The sequence below is a fragment of the Pithys albifrons genome, chromosome 3, assembly GCF_047495875.1.
Source record: "Pithys albifrons albifrons isolate INPA30051 chromosome 3, PitAlb_v1, whole genome shotgun sequence".
Lineage (NCBI taxonomy): Eukaryota > Metazoa > Chordata > Aves > Passeriformes > Thamnophilidae > Pithys > Pithys albifrons.
Genome location: NC_092460.1, coordinates 66,344,359 through 66,366,641, shown reverse-complemented (window position 1 = coordinate 66,366,641; position 22,283 = coordinate 66,344,359). Strand labels below are relative to the sequence as shown.

Here is a 22,283-nt window from a genome sequence, read left to right as displayed (position 1 = left end):
ATTTCCAAATCTTGGACAGGCAGGAGAAACAAAATGTACTTTGTATATCTGGGCAGGACCATCTTTTGTGTCAGTGTAGAGCAAGACTAGCACTTTACTTTTCACAGAGTTTATGGTGAATAAACATGCAAGAACACTATAATTATTTGTTTATTTATATATTTATTCATTCATTATAGAAAATTCAAATTTCAAGAAGTTTCTATTGAGAAATCCAAAGTTTTTATAATACTCCAATACAAAAATACAGTCCTTGGGATAAAAACTTCTGTACCACATCTCTAAATAAATAAAATTACATCAGTCACATTTAAATTATTCAATATAAAAAAATACAGCAATTTTTTTAAATCTGAGAGTTGACGTTAAGTCAGTGCAGTACAACTAGTCACATTCCCTTAGGTTGTTAAGTAGATTGGCCTCCTGGTAACTTCAGTGCATAACGTAGTAAATACCAACAATTAATAATCAATGCTCTCCTTCAGAAATGTGCTTCAGCTTTTGCTTATCTCTAAGCATGTCTATTTGCTTGATTTAGATTTAGATATATTTAGTAGTAAGCAGACATGAGCACGTTTTCCTGAGTGCAGTAAGCTCCCCATATTGGTGCTTGTATCTGCATGCCAAATAGATGAATGATGAGACTAAGCTTGAAACAAGCCTCTCTCAAGACAGCACCAGATGGAAAGCTGGGTACCGTATCATGTCATTTCAAGATTTCCATATGGAAACAGGGTAAACATTGCTTCATTCTGTATTTTTAGGTCAACAAACATATAATAAATAGACAGGATTTTAAGAAAAAAGTTATTTCTTATATAGTAGTAGGCAGTATAAATACTTTGATTGGTATTTCTTTATAAATAATTATTTAAAATACTTAAATATTAATAAATAAAAGTATAAAACTTCAATAGAGAGATTAAAATTTTAAAAGGTGTGTCACAACAAGATTTGCACAATAACTCATTACAAAAGAACATAAGATATCATTAGCATCTGCACTGCCTTCTTCTTCTCCTGTGAGAATTTGTAGTATCCCCCAGTTTTTGTAAAACGCTGAACAGCTCATTCACAGCTTTACGTTGAATTTTCAAGTCATTCATCTGTTAAAAGAAAAAAACAAATGAAACAAAAGTCATGCCAAGAGCTGTAATTATTTACTGATCCCATCCCACAGGCTACCCTGCTACCAGGGTAAAACCAATGGACATCTGCAGTTTTCAATTAGTCTTCTACCTAAATCCTACAACAAAGAGCCACTTTGTCACAGATTCTTGATTTCCACTTTCTATGCTACTTTGCAACACACCACAAACCAGCCATATCCTGTGAAACAGAGCTACTCTGTAGTTGCAAGCAGCTAACTCCACTGGGGTATTGTCTGCAGACATCTGCAAAAGTCAGTGGTTTGTGTCTTTGGCATTCACTCAATAAAAGCCAAAAGCTTCTAAAACCATAGAGCATTCCACAGCCTCCCATCCAATTTCTAAACAACAAAGGGCTGTGTCAATACCAATTCTGGTGTGCAAACTGTGTGACAATGCTGCCAGCACCTCTGTGCTAAACTCCGATAAGACTCAGGAGTCTACCTCAGACCACAGACCTGCAGTAGCTGTTGCAGCTGGAAGCAACAAGTTTTCCAGTGTGAAGTGAGCTAGACAGGAGTTGCTACCATATGGGTTGCTGAAGCACTATTGGCTTGAATCACACTCAAATCACAACTGGAAAATATAACATCATGAGCCTTGGAGGCAAAGGAAGAGCCTTACCTTAAGCTCTGTCAGGTTCTTGAGATCTTCCATCTTCTTTGAGCCATCAGAAAGGCTTGCTTTCAGAGTGTAGAGCTCCTCAGATATGTTCCTGACATGGGCCTTTGACTTGTCAGTATTTTCAAGGATTTTCAAGTACATGGAAACAATCTGACTCAGGATGATCCTTTTTTCATTTCTCTGTTGGAAAATGCAATCAGAAAGAAAGGTCTGTGAGTGCTCATCAGCAAGGAAATTAAAGATAAAGCACAGCAGGCAAGGGCTCTCACTGCCTCTTGAAACAAGATAATAAAGAAGATGTTGCAAACCATCTCCTGGGCTTGTCTGTACCCCAGGATCAGTTCATGGTGCAGTACAAAGCACCTTGATCCTTAAGAGAGGCATTTTCATGGTTTTTGGTTTGTTGTTTTTTTTTTCTCATTTCCAAGTTACCAAAGGAAACTCTGCTCATGTTCATTCTACCATGAATTACACTAGTTCTGCAAGATGCTTTGTATCAAAAGTGCTCTGCAAAGTGCCTGAGATACTTTGAAATTTCTGGTTCTGACTCACCTCTGTCCAGTTTGACAGTCTCTCCGTAAAGATAGGTCTGCCATCGGCTACATCTGAATGACTTGAATTCTGCAACAAAGAACAAACATATCTATTATACAAAAAATACTTGTCACAAGGCAGATTTGTGTTTCTCCCATCAAATAGGCAGTAAAATCCAGATTTTTGCACCACTGTTCTATAGCTATCACAATGTTTTCACTTCTCTAAGCACTAAATCCCAGTGCATGGCTGCCTAGTATCAGAAATTGCATTAGTCTGCTTTTTGATGTCTTTTCCTGCTACAGTTCATTTGAATAGAGATGTTTAGCACATCTGTTTTCCTGAATGCTCCTTGCAAGTTTTGCTATTGAAAGATGAAAATAAAAGCTTACAACACAATGACTGGCTAGAAAACCATTAGACCTGATCTAAGCATGTTTTCCAGTAAGTCGAAGTCCAGCAGTGTACAGTCTGTGGCCTTAAATTCATCTAGTGTTAGTAAAGTCTCATATGGAATAAGAACAAATGATTTTTTCTATGAAACTGTAGTTTATAGAACTGGAGAATAGCCCAGTAGACCACAGTGAGGTACAGGGATGTACAAGATTAGCGGGCTACTGAGAGACTTACAGGGATGGAATTTAACCATCAGATGTTAGCCACGTGCTGTGCCAAATTTTAGGAAACTAAAAGCAATGCAATTCTCCTACCAAGGAAAGGGAAATTTACTCACTTCCTCTTCTGCACATCTTGTCTTTTCTTTTTTTTTTCTTTTTGTATACAGCAGTGACTACTTCCTTCTTTTATCTGCTCAGTAATTTAAATACAGTGAGTGCAGGGGGGAAACTTGCAGGCTGACAAAAACCTTCTATGCTGATTGGCTCCCCATACTGACCACACTGCCAAACTTTTTTTTTTGTTCTTCTTCTGAAAAGTGGGGAGCAGCTACCATGAACCAGAGTCTTAATTTCAGTGCAAAAACCTCACCATGACTCAGGATCTCTTCAACAGAGTTATATATATTCAAGTGAGATGCTCTCTGGTCTATGCTAATAGTAAATTTAAGATATGATATAAATTTTACACCCACTTTCCTACCAATCTGCAAACACTGAAGTATCTTGCTAGTCCTCACCACTTCAGAGTGGTTCTTTTTCTACTGAATTTCAACTATCATTTGCACAAAACTATGACAAAATCAGAGCCACAAATAGCAGCAGACTCTTTCAATTGCTTTCACGCATTTAAGGAAAAAAAAACCAACAAAAATATATTGAGAATAAAAATGTTAATTAGAAGTCACTCTATTGTAGATCTGCTATCTCTATGACTAATTCCAGCTGAATTCAACTCTGAACAACTTTAATGCTGCCTAGATGAAGGCTGGTGAATTAACATCACAGCTATCAGGTTACCAAAATTCTACCTAAGAAGAAAGAATATCATGCCAGATTACACTTCTATGCCATATCATAGTCACAGATGTGGAAGTAGAATGACTGGAAGATGCAAAAGAAATGAAGTAGGAACCACCTTTGGGCAGGACACTACTACAACTAATAATTAAAAAATAGTGCATTTGTTAAAGCAAAAGTCCATCTCCATTCTTTTTATATTGCTAACTAATACTAAACACCCTATTAACATTGCCAACATAAAATTTAAATAGTCAGTAAATTATATCAGTTTAATAAATATTAATACATTCACCATAAATTGCATTAAGATTTCTTATTATAAAATACTTCATGTAACCAAAGGCTGAACTGAACTAGGAGAAACTCCTGCAAAAGAAAGAGCACACCTGAAATAAATGCAAACTACTACAATAACTATGACTATTGTAAAACTGAATCAGGTTAATGAAAGAGCTTAGTGAGACCAAAGAAATTGTCCATATTCTTGTTTCAAAAAAAGATATAACCAAAAAATTTGTTCCATTATTACCTCTATGGGTACATACTGAGTATGTTGAGCAGTGATCAAGTTTAAACAATATGTAAAGCACAAGCAGAAGGAGAAAAGAAATGCAGTAGAAGACTATACTTACAAAATCAGCTTTCAGCTTGTCTATATCATCTTGAAGTTGAAGCAGATTTAATTTATTTTCAACACGTCCAAAATAAATCATGATGATAGACAGAACAAACAAGCTGTAGGTTTGGAAAGTCATCTTCTTGGTGATAGTTGCAGTTAAACTGCTCAGATAAGTTCTGGGAGATGTCAGTTCTAAGAGCAGTGAACTTCAGCTTCTGATAGTTAAACCTTCTATGAGAAGAAAGTAGACGAATGAACTTCATCTGCCTGTCAGTGGTATTTATACCTGGTCTCAAAATTTTTTATTTCGTCATCACAAGCTATGTATATTTAGACAAGATAGTGTTAGATAAGAACCCTTCCTTTTGGCTAAACAAGGGAATCCCTCGAAAGCATCTTTGTTAAACCATGGTCCTGGAAAAGATTTCAGTGGTTCATCAATGGGTAACTTTTATGCGGCAGATTCTGAAGTTTTTTTACACGTGGTTGGGGAAAGGGGGGAAATCATGATACTGATCGAGTAAAATGCATTGTGGCTCAAGCATATTCATACACACTGAAAAAAAAAAGGTGTGTTGTGGTTAAAGGGTCAGTATAGCAGTCAACTAATTTCTTTTAAAGTAACCACTGAGATTGCCATGACATTCCTCAGAATCAGTTAGAGATTTAAATGTTCTTCCTACTACTGTCCTTTTCTGAAACCCTATTTGCATTCTTTCCATGGTCTAAAGTGTATCTCTGCTGCTTTATCATTCTTCACCTCCAGACTCAAAATAGACTCAAGGGAAATGAGGTTCCAGCATGGATTCAATTATGCATCATTTTAAATTCCTCTATGGTTACCTACTCTCTGGGAAAGCAGAGTATTTAGTACTTAAGACATTAATTTCTGCTTTGCAATAATAAAGTTCCCCACCTTCCCATTCATTTGCACTAATGTGTGTAGAATATGAAAGACATGGAAGAAACAAGCCCAGCTGAAGAAGACAGGATAATCTCTAAGTGCATACAGAACCCTGAAAAAACTGTATCAATGATAGCTGAGGAAAATGTTTTTCTCTGAGAACTAAATAGATATAATGGGATGAAAGCTTACTGTGAAGAGTCTATGAACAAATCAGATAATTTTAGGCTATAGTATATGAATGCAGGGTAGGCAGGAGCCTAGAAGGGAAAGAAAGAAGGAGCCTACAGGGAAAAAGAAAAAAGAATAGATTAGGAAGAGGGCACTTGTGGGCTCAGTTCACACAGGCTGAAGTGGAAGATGCCTGTAGCTCATAAGAAACAGATGAGGATTCAACTGGCTCCCACCAGGTATGATTTGAAATCTCCAGCACAGCCCCACAGGGCTCTTTGGGTATTCCTTGCAAGAAGATATCCCTTTCCCCAGCAGCATCTCCTATCTCAGCAAATGATCACTAATGCCATCAAAATTTTTTAATCTGCAGCTTGAAAGAGGACTTCCATCTGTGGAAGAGATCTAGACTGCTCCAACCATTGCAAACAGTGAATCACCACTTTGCAGGCACAAGAAGCAAATTCCACCAATAATTGCAGGCCCAAAATCCGCATGCTACATCTGCCTGGGAATAGCAGCATGGACAGATGGGACATATCTCACAACATGTGCAGTGGTACTGCACAACAGTTAGGGCTGTGATCTGCTTGGGATAGTAGCACTATGCAACGTACATATTGGTTTTAGGTTAAGAAGTTAAAACTGGTTAAGCAATAACTTGATTGCTGGAAGTGTTGACATGAAAGTAAGGTGATGATTCAAGATGCTTCAAAGAACTGTAAACAAATACAAAGTTAGCATGCCCACCCATGGCAGAGGGGTTAAACTACACAATCTCAAAGGTCCCTTCCAACCCAAACCATTTTGATTCTATCATTCTCTGCTGGAAATCATAATCATAGAATCATTTTGTTTGGAAAAGACCATTAAGTCATCAAGTACAATCACTAACCTAGCACTGCTAAGTCTGCACTAAACCAAGTTCCCAAGCACCACATCTACATGTCTTTTAAATACCTCCAGGGATGGTGATAAGATGGTGGCCTCACCAAGATTCAAAGTGGACTCACAATTCAAAGTGAACTCACAAATGTCAGCACACTGAACAAACCTATTGGTAATGTTGAAACATCTGAATTGCTGTGCAAGGCAAGTACACTCATATGGCATATTGAGGCACAGCTAACTGTAGTTTTATATGTACAGGAAAATAAAGCATATTTTACAAGATGGGGACACATGCTGAGGTTTATTGACTGGCCATGAAACTATGGAGCTATTCTTTGGTAAAGTGTTGGAAGGGACATGTCAAGAGGCAGAGGGAAAATGATTCCTGTTACATATGGCACTCTTTAATATGTCAGAAACATACAGCTAGAAGGGGGACTGGGTCTTCAAGCCCAATTTTTGTTATTACAGGTCCTAATTTGAGCAGTGCTTTTCCATTGAATGACTAGAGATTTTGTAAAGAAGAGTTACAAGTAGGGAGCTTGGGAAGAGATACTTTATTCAAACAAGTCAGTCTTCTTAACATGTTGAGGACAAACCACAACACAATTAAACACAACTAATTGCTGTAATTGTCCAGCCAGTCAGAAGATTCAAGAAGCTGAAATATTACACCAGTAATACTGCCCTCTACAGAGAACTATTCACTCAGAGTGACTGCGCTGGGTTAGACTGTCCTGTTGAATCTGTCAGACACATATTTCATCCACAGCAGGCTGCACCTCTCAAGTGTCCCCTCTTTGGTCTGACACTGCAACTAAACTTATAAGAATAACAGGACAGTGAAGTACCAGAAAGAAATTATTTTTTCAACTCAGTTTTGTAGATGCTGATTAAAATTCTGAGGGGTTATATGGCTAATTTGATCACTAAATCTCACACTTCAAGAGGCCACTGCCATGCATCCAATTTTGCAGGTAAGAAAATAGAAGCACAGAGCAATGGGATGATTCATAATTATTCAGCATCTAGGAAAGGTAAATCCAGGAACGAAACAGGGTCTCCCAGACCCATTGTGGTCCTTTGCCTACTATGTAGTCATAAACCAAGGCAAGAAATTAAGCAAAGAACAAAGAAGAAAGCCATGACATCAGGCTCTGACACACTATCTTCTGAGTGCAGGTCCCACTTCTAGACCTTTTATGTATCTCCACATTCACATTATCACACAAAGCATTGAATGTTCTGTGATAAACCATCAGCTGGACAGAAATGTATTTTAATACAGAAATATAGGATCCCTTTTCCAAATCCTTTACATTAAAATAAATGGAGTCATGTTAATGTTGACATGCTTTTCTCACAATGTTATCTTCTGTTGACACACAACATCACATCTCTGCAAACAATTTTGAAATTAGGCAACAGCCTAGAGCAAACAGTCAGGACATGAGGGTCCTTGAGTCCTCCATGTTCTGTGTCTCTCCCAGGCTTGTTTTGCTTCCCAATCCACCCAAAAGTGATGAACCAGGTCACCATTGTCCAGTGCTTGTTTTGTTGCCCAAGAACTGTGAACAGGCAGGTTGTAAGGAAGGCCCAGGTTCAGATGGCTCCTCTGCTCTGCCTTTCCTGAGAATCAACATGATTACAAACAACGCAGGGGGGATCCTGAAAATATCTGCCATTTATGACACAAAGTCAAGGGTCTAAGAGCATCCAAGGTTTTTATTTGTGCTCCTTAATAAATATGTACTGAGTGCATGCTGTAGAGGACTGAACATTCAGCACTAACACAAGCTCTTTGAGCACTAGTGCTAATCTAGTTGAAAGAGATGCCTAAATAACATTGAAAAGTCTTGTGATTCATAGAATTGAAGCGGTCCTCCTGTGTGATTCCATAGTTACAGCTGGACCATCATCTGTTCCAAACACAGTGGGAAATTAAACCAAGGCATTTTTTTCATTTTTCTGCCTGGAAGTCATTTGACTGTTCATGCAAAGCAGAGGTTTCACACCCTTTTCTTCATGTAACACCTTATACCAAATACCCGATGATGCCCTTGCAAAGTCATGTCAATGTCACTATGACCTCTGATTATAGCTTTTTCCCTTTCATTTTTTGTTTCATGCACACTCTGCAGAGTGTTGACTGAGTGGTTAGTCAGCAATGCCCTTGCGAGTTCAGCAGATCTCTGCCAGACTTTCCTTTCTCTAAAACTCAGTCACTTCCTCTATTACCACTACCCAAGGAAAGCAACTCATGCTTGGAAATCCCTCTCTGAGTTGTTCTGACTTTGTATCACACTTCAACTCTTAGTCTCCCTTTCTTATAAAGCCATAAATAAAATTCCTTTGGTTCCTTCTTCAGAGTACTGGGCAGGAGGAAGAGGAGGAGGTGTTGGCACACTTGAAGGCGTTAAGTGATTAAAACTTTGCCTACACGTTGTACCAGTGCTATGCAATTACTAAGCGTTGTTATTCATTATACTACTATCTGCAAAGTAGATGTCTTGATAATCAGTCTTCATGACAAAGGGAGACAAAGAGGACTTACAAGAAAGCCAGTGCGGGACTTTTTACAAGGGCATGTAGTCACAAGACAAGGGAGACAAAGTCAAAGTGACAGAGGGAAGGTTTATATTAGGTATTAGGAAGCAATTACTTACTCTGAGAGTGGTGAGATGCTGGAACATGTTGCCCAGAGAAGCGGTGGATTCCCCAACCCTGGAAATGTTCAAGACCAGGTTGGATGGGTCTCTGAACAACCTGGTACGGTGGAAGGTTCCCTGCCCATGGCAGCAGGGGTGGAACTAGGTGACCTTTAAGGTCGCTTCCAACCCAAACCATTTTATTATTCTGTGGCTTTGCCACTGACCCTTGCAAACACATTGTACAAAAACAAAACAAACAAAAAAAAAGATAAAAAAGCAAAACTAAACTCACCACCACTAACAACCAAACCAAAACCAAAAATTCAAAAAAGAGTGACCCATCACTCCCCTACAGGTGATGATGTGCTCCATCAATGCTACACATTGTGAAGGATGTAGTTATCTACTCCTTGTGACAACTGGATCTCTGTGATTTAGAGAATATTTCCAATCATCAGTAGAGGTAATGTTAACATAAAACATCTACTCTGTTTCATAAGAATAAACTTGCAGGCCAAAGAAAAGTTCTGAAATGCTCAAAATTAACTATTTTGACATTTTTCTAAACAGAATACTCTGTTTTGCCCATTCCAAGGACTTTTTGGAGATGATATTTTTTGAGAGGTTTGGAAACCCCATTTTTACCAGCTGAAATTTGACACAAGGAGGACCCTTTGCCCTCCATTACATACACCCATCTGCATGCAATTGGCAATGGGAAAATGCATATTTTTTATCCCTCTTTCCAACCACTAATTCCTCACACACATTAGCTGTTGAGTCTTCCAAAGAAAGGGAAAGAAGAGGAAACTAACAATCGGTGGTGTTGGACATCTAGATAGATGTCCAGATATGTAACGAGCTGATGGTTACATCTTGAAGTGTAAGTTCGAAATTATTAAAATCATAGTGCCTTGACTGATACAAACCATCTGTCTCATACTTTTGTTCAGGTTTTTTTTAATTTGGTAAACTCCTGCAGGATGGAAAAAAGTGTATAGATTTTGAAAACCTTTGAAAACTTTTCCCCGCCAAACACTAATTATTCCTTTCTGAATTAGCAAGAGGAATTATCTACCTGCTCATGGTCTGAGTACTCATCTATCCTGTAAGCAGGAGTTAAAACTTCTGCTTTGCCCAAGAAGAAGAGGATAGGCATGAATAGCTGTTCTGGGCTGGCCTTTCTCAAACACTGTTGTGGACTTTTTGGTAATTCCTAACTGTATAACTATCAGCTCTGTATTGTCTAGAGACTCCAGTAAAAGCATAATATGAATATTCAGGACCCATGTTAAAATAAATTTCTGGAGTGTATGGAGACGATAACAAATATTTTTCTCAGAACATCTGTCCTCATTAATAGCTGTTCATGTCCCTGTTTACAAAATCAGCATAATGTTATGTTCCTTTCCTTTCCTTGAAAGACTGTTCAGCTGACATATTCTAAGTCTGGAAAGAGGGACCTATACACACATTTTCTCATTGCTGATTGTGCATGGATTGCAATATGCAATGGATAGCAAATATTCTTGTTTCTTGTGCCTTATTTCAGGTTGGCACAAACCAGTTTTCCAGATCTCCACAAAAACATAGTCTGCATGTATGAATATTATAGAAACAATAAGCTACCAGTGAAAACTAACCATGAGAAAGGTAGGTGTAATTCTAAAATACTATTTTCCTTGTCATAAAGTATGGAAAATTGTAGAAGACAGTGATGGATAAACATGGTGTGTGTTTGTTACTTAGGATTCTACCATTTACAATCTTTTCATATATCCAACTCCTGATTAAAATCTATTGCCTATTAAACAGAATAAAATTCCAAATCTTATCAATTTAAGTCCATACCAATGGAAAAGCAGCACAATTGTTGGCACAGCAGCAACCCCAAGTATGGCTGGTATAAAACATACCTCCTGTGCTATAACAACAGAGTGTGTACAGGTTTTCCTACATAAAATCTTTCATTTTCACAAGCTCTTCTTCATTCTTCCAACAGGAATAAAATACTCTTGATAGCTTTCTGCTTTCAGCACGATAATATCCTTTGAAAGCACTGTTGGTTCTGAGCATTATATCATGGATCTTACACTATTTGTTTCCACTTTAAAGCCTCAGCTTCTTGTCTTACATGATTTCATGAATCATAAGGTTTATTTTAGAGTTTAGAGGTTGGTATTTTTTTCTATTCACTTTTTAATCATCATGGTCGAAGGGAAAATACGGAAAACAAGAACTTCTAAAAGCAGACTAAAGCAAATAGAAAACATTAGGATTCAAACATAATCATTTCAAGGTTCTTCTTAAGACCTTAGAAATACTTCTGCCTAGGTTTTTTAGGCCCTAGCACCCACAACATTCATATTGTTGATTTTTAATATTAAGCAGGCAATGGTATCAATACCATGCTATCAGTACAACATACTCGCTTCAGATAAGAACTTTGTGCCTTGGTGGATGTAAAGTATTCTACAAAACAAAATATATTTTATTAAAATAGTTTTCCCCAAAGTGATCTTCCAAGGTTTCTTAATTTTTCCAACTCAGGTTATTCTACAATTCTATGATTGCCTAAATGCCCTGCTCTTTGTAAGACAAACTTGCTAGTATTTGCATTACCCTTTCTACAAATATTTCCATTAGTTTTAAGGTAATATTTTAATTCACTTTGAGACAATTAATTAAGAAAACAGTTCCTCTGTAATTTTGCCTGTTATTAGTGGTTCTGACTTTTTGATGTTTCCTGTCAATATGTACGTATATGTCTACCTTTGCTGTATATTAAGAAAAAGAAATAATACTACATTTTGCTTGCAGTGTCTTTCCCCAGTTCCTGGTAAATGAGTGTATGTTTTCCTCTATACTTTAACTCTCCATACACAGATCTCTGGTGTTTCACAGCTTGCTATCCAGTTTCATTTTCATAGGATCAGATCCACCTTCAAAAGAAGCACAAAGCCAGTAGAACTTCTGCATCTGAGTAGCTATGATAATACCCTATAGCTCTTTCTAAAGATAGAAGACCAAAGGATGTTAATCCAGGATCAGCTGTTGTTTTCAATATGTGCAACCTCATGAAATAACACAGACTCTGCTCAAAATTCATTGCAGATGATAACATTGTAAATCATCACCCACAATCAACTTAATACTTTTCATCCATTCTCAATGCTAAATCAAAACGGTACTTTTCAGACCGCACCCCTGTCAGTCAGCCAGCCTTGCTCATCTTCCTTTCGTTACATTTATAGAATTTTCTCCACGTGTTGGATTTTGTGATTCATTCCTTCTCCTTACACTGATCTTCTGTGCTGTTGGCTTTCATTTGCATTGGAGCTTTTACAAATTTAAGTGCCATTCAAGTTTCACTTTACAGTTGCAATTGTTTTCATAGTTTAAGTACTTCATCATATACACATATTTATTGTTAGAAATTTATACTCATATTTAAATTTGGAAGAAAACATTAGTGAAAGCAATGCTGTAATGTTTTGTTTTTTTTTTTTAATTGAGTATTTTAAGTTGAAATGTGATCATTAGGGCAGGGAAATCTGATCATTTTCATAGTATCCCCACACAATTTATAATAGTTAATTATTACGTACATACATGGAAACGGAAGTGTGTACGTGTGGGCACTTGTTGGAGAGTAAGTCAGTAATGTGTTTCAAGCATCAGTTGGAAAACATCCATTAAATGTGTGACACCAGCCTACAGAGTGGATATTTTCTGTCATAACCATTTGGAAACATCCACAGGACATTTCGTAGAAGAAATCTACCGCACGGTGCAATCTTCTCTCTAAAACAATCCAGGAGACAGTTTGGTGGGGATTCCCCTTATCCACAATTCTCTTCAGTGCCGCTCGTAATTGTGTGAGTAAGCAAGGCAGTCATCTTCACTCACAGAAAAAAAAAGAATCAGATTGTGAGTTTGGTCCTACCTGTTTTTGTCCAGCCTCCAGAACATGTATGAGAACACCAGGAACTGGGGTGTAGAAGCAGCTCACCCATGGATAACATTTTACTTAGAACAGAACTTCTTGGCAGAAGTCTACTTGCAAAGACTTTCCAGTTAGATTCAGAATTTAAAGTGAAAGGAGAAATATGCAAGACCTTTGCTTTTTAGTAGTTAAAAAATGAAGAAGGTACTTCACACCCTAAGTACGTTTCCTCTTCATCTCACAGGAAATAAGGCTGTCTATAGAAGAGCTACTGCGGGTCGAGTGTAGATACACTTTATTTTAAAGTTGTGTAACTTTGATTTTTTTTGAAGGCTTGGACTAACAGCTAGGAAGTACTCTGAATAAACACCCTCTAGTCCTCTGGAGGCAATGTAAAGAACGAATTAGTTAGTAATAAATATTTTTTAAAAATGGGGAACTATATTTAAGTTGATTTTTTTGAAAAGACTAATGAGTATTTGACCCCAAACTAAAATAAAGCAAGTTCTGAAAAAGATAGTAAAACAAAGAAATATTTTTTTCCAAAACTACAAAAGTATTCTTTTCAAAAAGAACAAAATACAATCTCAGGTAGCATACTTTAAAGCAATAAAAATGCAGGTACTGTGGCAGGTTGGGTTGCTAATCTTTTTTTCCTAAGGAAATTAGACTTAGGCAGTTTTTTTAGCTGTTAGTTCCTTTCTTGTCAGTAACTTCTGAGTAGAGTCAGCAATTTTTCACAAATTTGAGAAACCCAAAAGTTTCACATCTAATTTAACTCCTGCCACCTTCATTAAACTTGACAGCTAAGCAACAGCAAGATCACTCTACTAATGATTGACCATGTGTTGATATTTTAAACTCTATATGAGTTAGTTACCATGTAAGAGGGGAATACCTTTCCTAAGACTTCTATTTGGTTGTTGTGAAAGAGTATTAATTTCATCTATTATTCAAGAGTTAGTAACATCTAGGAAAGTCTGCACGGCAATTATGAAAAACTTGCAAAACTTATGAAAAAGAGTTGTTAAAGGAACTTTTTTGCCTCCCTCTTAAACTAATCTTACTGTTTCATTTTAATGTGGGCTCTGGACTCTTACTTCATCCTTTTTCAAAACCTCTGTTTTGCCAGATCAGCCTATTCTGTGCATATCTATGCAGTAATATTGACGATCACAACACTTAATGTTGGTTTATTTCAATCCAGCTAGTGTAAATATCAGTAGCAAAGGAGCTGTGATACACTGGGCTTTAGCTGTGGTGTTCTACCTCTGTCTCCATGTACTCAGGCAATGTACTAAAGTCCTTTCACACTTTTGCAAAAGTAATTTTAAAAGCTGAGTTTCAACTTCAAAGGGCTCAGAATTCAGATACACTAACTCTGGTTTCCACCAGCACACTTGAACTGATCTCCCCTTTCCATAAGACCATTTCATTTTGGAAAACCAGCAATTCTGGTTCAATAGTTGCTAAAAAATGTCAACAACATTTTAGACTGGCTTATAATTTTTTTCCTGCCCATATAAGGTAAAATGGCATATCAGTGAGATATTCTACATTAGTATGCCAGTTGTTCCATACATGGGAACTTAAAACCAGTCTCCTGATCACCACTCACTGGATGCTGAGTTGCATTTGGGAGCATTCTTGGAGTCTCCAAAAATTAGTTCCTTTCAGATAAAATAAAACTGGAAAATGTTTTCAGAAACTCAGTTGCTGTTCTCTAGTTGTTAACAGGAGCTCAAGCCACAAAGCCAGAGAAGAGTTAGTTCAAAATAAACTCAGACATAGTTTGGAAGTTGGGTCCTCAGTGCCAATTTTTCAAACTTAACAATCTACTTCTATAGTACTGCTCCTTTTGCTAGTGAAGATGTAAGTTATCTTGCAATAATTCTTCATCTTACCAAAATGTTTAATCACCCAAAATGAATGGTCTAAGCAATGGGAAGCTTGAAATTAAAATAATGTTTATGCTAGATTCTGAATCAGAATAATCAGGCACAAGTAGATGGAGAAGTGTACAAAAATAAATATTTGGGGAATAAGCAATTAAATATTTGAAAGCAGTCATGGATCTTCTCATTCTTAGGTAAACATAGAAACCTATCAACAAACCCTCTCATTTCTGGCATTGCAACTTGAATTGCATTCAAAAGGGGCTGTGGTGAGATGCATCTGTTTCTCCTCTGCTTCCAAGGAAGTCTTTGCAGGAACTGTCAAGGATTCAGTAATAATGAAGTGTTGATTAGCAGCAATGCATTCTCATTGTTTTTCTAGTCACCTGGAATCAGAAGCTTATGCTCTACTGATATTCACAGGCTTAGGAAGTTTGTAGGCCTTAGAGTAGCTCCAGAAGTGCTACTGAAATAATAAAATTTAAATAGTGATGTAGCAGACACATCTAGAGCACAGACAAAAGAGTTTAGGTAAAGCAGAAATAAAAGCTGTGATGATGAAGAACTCTTTTATGTCATGGAAAGAGCCAAAAGCCAAAATGCCTGAAGCGATACCTTGGAGTGGGAAAAAAAAAAGTAAAGTGGGTCTGGATAAAATGTCATAGTAAAATACATTCCTCTGGAGTCATTTAAGGTGTCCACAATCCAGTACTCTGGTTGGATAAAGATGAGTTGTAATAAAACACAGTATGACTGAGAAGGTAATTATTCCTGGGGAAGATAATATTACTGTAGGTGCTAATTCTCTTAATAAGACTGGATGTTGGCACATGAGACGTAAATTTTCAGTTAAACAATTTTATTTCCATTTCAAAAAGAAACATTTTGAGAAGCTTCTAATTAGAAGGAACTAATCAGTGGCTCAGAAGGTAAAGATAAACATGAAACAAGACCAGGGTTCTGCAAGTCATAATGCCAAAATTCTTTAGAATTTGCCCCAAAAGTAAAGAATTAAAATAAGACAGACAGGACTGTATGTCTGCTGATGAGGACATGGAAATGCTAGTGGACAGCTGAATGGAAGCAGATTTCATCTTTGCAGCAGCGAAGGCAAACAGTGTCCTGGGCTGCACCAGCAGAACTACAGCCAGTGCCTCACGGGATGTTTCCTCTCATTCTGCTTGGCAATTCTCAGCCCACACCCAGTCTAGTGCACCCAGCTTCAGTCTCCCCAGCTCAAGAGAGACACTGAAATATGAGAGAAAGTTCTACCAGTGGCCTCCAATGGGATTAGAGGATTGAAGACCTATAGTTATAAAGAAAGACTGAAAGAATTGTGCTTACCCAGCCACAAGACAAGAAGGTTCAGGGGTATCTAATTACAGTCTTGCACTACCCAAATGCAGTTACAAAGAAGATGGAGGTATTCTTTCACACAGATGCATGGAGAATAGACAATGTGCAACAGGCTCAAGTTGCCTCAGAGGGATCTTCATCATGAGAAAAATTAAATGTCAGAGTTGCCCAAAGGAGTGGTGGAACTTACTTTCAGATGTTCAACACTGGGCTTGACAGGGTCTTAGATAACTTAACCTAACCTATTCACAGCAGAAGGTTGGACCAGGTATCTCCAGGGCTGCTGGGCTTTTCTATGATTCTATTCTGGTAAGAGCAGCCAATCCAACCACCCCCTCAAGAAAAACAAGAAGATAGAAGGGCCCTGAAGGACAGAAGGAAGGCCTAATCAGCAGTGATAACTCCATCTTAGATGTCAAAAAGGGGTGTGAACTAACTTGCCAAAATCACAACAAATCAGCCCAGATAAAAACAGAAGTAGAAAATCATGTTGTCATAATGAAAACAAGAGGAGCACAAATAAAGAAGTGAGGTTGACGTACATGAAGAGTGGGATGGATATTTGGATACATTCTAGCTCCAAAATTGAATAGACAATTCATCTCAATTTTTAATATGAACAGGGACATTAAGAAGCATTCGTGAATGTAGTAGGTGAGAGAGATTATTTTGAGAGTAGTTGACACAAAACACAGAAGTAAAGTCAGGATGACTGAAGGCAACAGGAATGGAAACAATCTCCTCCAAGGCAGAAGCATGAGCAGGAAGGTAGTGTTAAAGGTTCTCCCATCAAGGAAGCAAATGGAACAAATGGGCACATAAAATTGCAGTTGCAGTAGAGAGAAATTTGAATTCATCTGTCAAATGAGTGGTAGCACTTTCAGATTGGAGAACACCAAGTGTAATAGCTGTAATTAAGAAAGGGAGAAATGACAAGCAAGGCAGAAAGAGATATGTTATCTGACAAGAGTGGCGTGCAAAGCTTTAGAACAAATTATGAAACAATGAACCACTAAAGACAAGGAGGGGAAAAGAATAAGATGAACTGTGGGTTCAATCAAAGGCAGAGTGAAGACAGAAGAATTTGGTTTACTCAAGAAGGGAATTAATAGAATAGAGAGACATGGGATTGTATGTCAGGCTGGGTGTGTGGCTTACAGTCAGAAAAAGTTGGAAGGACACCCTTTGGAGGAGAATGATAACTCCACGATGCCATTGCTCATCCCAGTCACCATTAAGGCAATGCTGCAATAGAAATGGATACTGTGAATGGATGCTGTAAAGGTTAACTGGGCAAGGTGTTTTCCAGAAGATCAAGAGGAGCAGCGTCAATGTGCAGTTGTGTGTTAACACGGTGTTATAGATTAGTTCAAACCAGAAATGGTCCAGAAATCAAGTGGAGAGATCCTGTTTTATAGAAGAAGTCTAGAAGTGTTTGGTTTGTTCAACTTCAGAAAAATAAAGGCTGGGAAAAGAGCTAATAGTAATCTGAACTACACTAGAGTAGGTAAACTGTGAATATAGTAAGTCATATAAACTAACAGAACAAACGGATACTAGACAAAATTTCTATAAACTGTCTGTGAGAAAATTTGACCAGAAGATGGAAGACTTCTGGCAATCAGAGTGTGAAGCTTTGCAAAAGACTTTCCAAGAAATAACAAGTAAAGGTTCATAAGTACAAAGCTTCAAAGCATCCCATTTCATCCCCGTGTACAAAGCTTCAAAGCATCCCATTTCATCCCCGTGCTCGGTATCTGGAGGATGTAACATAAAAAAATTTAGCGATACCATTTACAGTCTTAAAAGTGATCATTTATACCAGTTGGTCTAGTGAATGGCTGTCTTGTTTCAGCTAGTTAGCTAGTTTCAGACTAACCAAATTTCCTGGGTTTAGTACTGAAGAGTACAATCTTGCTTTCTTCTGTCTTACCAGAGAAATGTGGTGTTTCTTATGAAGTTGGTTCTGTAGATTAACTGTAGTCTGTTTTTTTTTTTATCTTGCCTCTCATGAGTCGGATTAAACTGCTATCTTTAATGGCTTGTACCAGAGTGCACATTTTCTTATGCCTCTTCCTTATATCCTTTGCAATATTCCAATGTTTCAAAGAAATGAAAAGCTGGAGCAGGCTCAGAAAATCGATAGTGAAATCACACACAAAAATTACTTCATTCTCCTTCCTCTCAGTAGTCCTCACTCATGGATGAGTTGAGCATCTACATTCACTCTTTTTGCCATACTATGACACACGCAGTCTGTAACAGTTCTTAATCCTTTTTACACTTTGTGAAACACTCCTTCTAGAGTTTAGGCCTGGGAAACTCTTTATCAGATTGCAGTTATCCAACACATTTGTGTGGCCTCCTCCCTTCCTTCTATAAAATCTACCCCAAAGATTTACTTGTTTTGCCTATATGCAGAAGAAAAAGCACCAGAGTATTGCTTTCCATGGTCCGAAATCATATTGTGCTGAACTTATCTGTCAGTTGAGTGTGGTTCATATCAGTAAGAAATTCATCTCAATTATCCTTTGATATCAGTAGACATTTTCAGAAGTACAGGGCATGCAAGCCCATGTTGGTGGTCTCAGAGAGATCAACCCACTGACTCAGATTGCAGATCCGCATCTGATGCTGCACCCTCTTTTTGTATCCTTTTGCAACACTGCAATTTTCTCCAAACTTTGAATGCCCTTGGCTATGCATAAGTGGAATGGGAAATTTTTTCTAAAACAACTGCTAACACTTCATAAAGCAAGAAACCAGCTCCCATTCCCACATGGACCTCAAGCTTGCTCCAAAACCTCAGAAATAGCCTGAAACCAAGAATCATCATGGTCATCCTGTTGCTGTTCATATGCATGCTACATGCAGGAGAGGAAGGAGAAAACAGGTGAGCCTTCAAGGAGCAAGGGCAACAGCTGATATCTGCCCAAGAGACTCCAAACTGATGGCTGGCATGGGCTGCCCTTCTCCTTCCCCACTGCAGTTGTCCTCTGGCTTGGGATTTACCTCTGCAAGCCCTCGCAGATAATGTTGTACATAAAGCACTCTTTCCCCTACTGTGGGTAGAAAAACAGGTTGTCTTTTCCACTGACAGCCTGTGGTTTCTCATTCACAAAAAAATTTTCCTCACATCTGGTAGGCTCGCTTGTTCTATCAAATGACTAATTAAAAGCACCTGTGGTTTATCTCTTTTAGTTTTCTTCATCACTTGGAAAGTGCTGCTGGTTATTCCTTAATTGCTATGCAGGAACAGAGAAAACATTTACACTGACATGACAAAATTTGTCTAAGAGACGTCAGTGGGTTCTTCACATGTGGTTAGGGGCAACATCTTGGTCTGGTGACAACCACTTTATCTTTCAGGGGGTGAGGCAGAAAACAGGAAATAATTGATAATGCTTCTTTAATTATGAACATAGGCTACAAGCTTTGCCTAAAATGATAGAATAACCATGGTGTATTCTGCTGTTAACTACTGCTTATTGAATCTTTAGGAGAAAAAAGTGGACAAAAAAACCCTCTGCACCATGGCTACTTCAAGGAAGTGATTTCCTTCTCATCAGCTCGTCTGAAAGTGTGGCTCCACCAACAGTATCAAAACAACTTAAATAAGCAGCACAGGGAGAAAGCGGAAAGAAAAACATCTATCAGTTAACATCAACAAGTGATGTATGCTAAAAGCCCCCAAATTCTGTTATTGTGTCAGGTGTGTAAAGGTCTTTTTGAAGCCTAAAATAGAGAAAAACATGGTATTTGATTGAAAGGCTGTTTGAAAAGCTGACCCTGCTTTAGCTTCCGAGATCTGGGATTGGGCATCAGGGTGGCATTTAACTGCCTATCTATAGCATCTACATACACCTTAATATCTATACAATACCTCATTCATAATCTCTGTTTGAGTTTTGATCTTTTCTCTGCAACTTCAGCTGCTAGAAGCTTTACTTCCTGTTGTCTTTTAAGTAGATTTTTTTTAATGTGCAAAAGACAGCAACATGCTGAAGCTACAGATAAGAGCCAAACACCTCAGATTCCTCTACTCACCCATCATCACTCCTCTTCTAAACTCTTCTTCCTCTGGTTCCCTATACCTCTACACACCCTCTTTCACTAAACCATATTAAATTTAGATTTTCTCAGGCTTCTATCTCTGATGATTCAAAAATCAGGGAATGGTAACCTGATAGCTGATATTACTTAAATATCTTAACATGACATGTTATTCTGCTGCTATGTCACTTTGCTGAGGCAGAAAACCTGTTTTCCTCCACCAGAAGCAAACATATCTCTAAAAAGGACATCATAACCTTGGACAAGAAGGGAAAGCACTTTGGGGCCATCCAGGGTCAATGGCCAAGGAGCAGGGAGATCTGCATGATTCTTTTATGGACCACACATGAAAAACCTCCCTGACAATGCCTACATTGCAAGGAGAGGAGCAGGAGCAAGATCAGGAATGGACTGGTTTCCATCCCCAGGCCCTTGGACCAAAAGCCTCAGTATCACTTGTGAGGGGCTTGCAAGCTTCAGAAATAACCAAAAGTGAAACATCTGTGACTTCTCATCTGTCTTAATTCTTTTAAAATTCATTCAGTTCTTTCCTCTCATATGATTTGACTCTCACCTGCAGTTTGTCATTTACCTCACACAAACATTTTGTGGCCAGTCATTCATAGTTTTCCCTTCTACAATGGACACAAAGCCCCTTGTCTTCCAGATGTGACTCCAGCCAGCTCTGTGACACTTTGCCTTGACAAGAAATGATGCAATGGCCCTTCAAAGTCAGCCTTCTGCAGCTTCTATCAGAGATTTTTCAAGATCCAACTGTATAAAGCCCTGGCCAGCTCAGTCTGATCTCCTTGTTTGCCTTGCTTTGAACAGAGGTCAGGCCAGAAGCCTTCAGAGGCCCCTTGCCAGCCTCATGTACCTCATTAGATTTATGATCATTGTTGGCTTTCAGAGAAGCAAAGAGACTGAAAAAGTCAACAATGTTTTGCAATTCAAACCTACTCCTGACATATGTCACCAGCATCTTTATTCCACAATAGTCTCTACCTTCACTCAATGGTATTATAACTCCATTACCTTCCTTTTCACTCTGTCAGTGCTCCTCATAGACCTACCAACTGCCTTTACGTTTCCAAATCTCTCTTCCACTGGAGCCAACAGAATAGGAATGTCAATCTAAACACTGATTTTTAAAAGAAAACTGAATTAAAGTAAGACAATTCTCCACATGTGTTCTTGAGAGAGAGTATTCTACAGCTCAGAAGCTCCTGGTAGTTTTTATAAGGTGATATCCCAATGGCAGTCATTATTCGCAATATGAAGAAGCTTGGATAGCAACGAGATAAGCTGTAAGGTGACCACCGCAATGGCTGTGCAAGTGCTGCTGTAACCTTTCCATTCCTCTAATAGCAATGCCTGCCCAGGGACTGCTTCTCTTCAAAGTCCCACAATTGCTGAGAGGGAAGATGCCTTGAGCAGTATCTGGCTATGGGGGGCTATTTGGGAAGCATTTTATTAATCCCTGCACCAGAAGTCCATGTGTTTCATCTTCAGCCATACATCTTTGCAGTGAAGAGTCTGCTATTGTAGTATCTAGAAACTGGTGCATGTTGTGAGCATGAAGAAACAGGGATGAAATGGCCAAATCCAACACAAATTACATCATTGTCCAAATTGCATTGCCATTTCCAAGTTTCAGGAAAAAGTCTTCTAATCTAATCTTCTAATAATTCTAATGCTCAATGAGGAAAACTATCCCATTGTTTGCCAGGAGAGGTTTAGATTGGATATTAGAAAAAAATTTTTGACCAAAAGGATTATCAAGCACTGTAACAGGCTGGCCATGGAAGTGGTTGAGTTGCCATCCCTGGAGGTACTTAAAAGACTTGTGGATGTGGCACTTGGGAACATAGTTTAGTGGTGGATTAGGCAGTGCTGGGTTAACAGTCGGGCCCAATCATCTGAAAGGTCTTTTTTGAACAATTCTATGATGTTATAATTCCGTGATTCTATGACTACATTATAACACCACCTCAGGACTCCATCTGAGCTCAAGAATTTGCTGTAGATGGTTAAGGTTACAGCAGAAATTACTTATTATGTGATAATCTCTGA

At 38.2% G+C, this 22,283-nt stretch overlaps 1 protein-coding gene across 1 annotated transcript; it reads right to left on the bottom strand.

Moving 5' to 3' along the window:
• Nucleotides 1-717: 717 nt before the first annotated feature.
• Nucleotides 718-4,479, bottom strand: IFNG (interferon gamma). Its single transcript, XM_071549969.1, has 4 exons — nucleotides 4,357-4,479; nucleotides 2,325-2,393; nucleotides 1,773-1,952; nucleotides 718-1,106 (listed from the first exon to the last, which is right to left on the bottom strand). The coding sequence occupies exons 1-4, from the start codon at nucleotides 4,477-4,479 to the stop codon at nucleotides 993-995; spliced, it is 486 nt and encodes a 161-aa protein (XP_071406070.1). The 3' UTR covers nucleotides 718-992.
• Nucleotides 4,480-22,283: the final 17,804 nt, after the last annotated feature.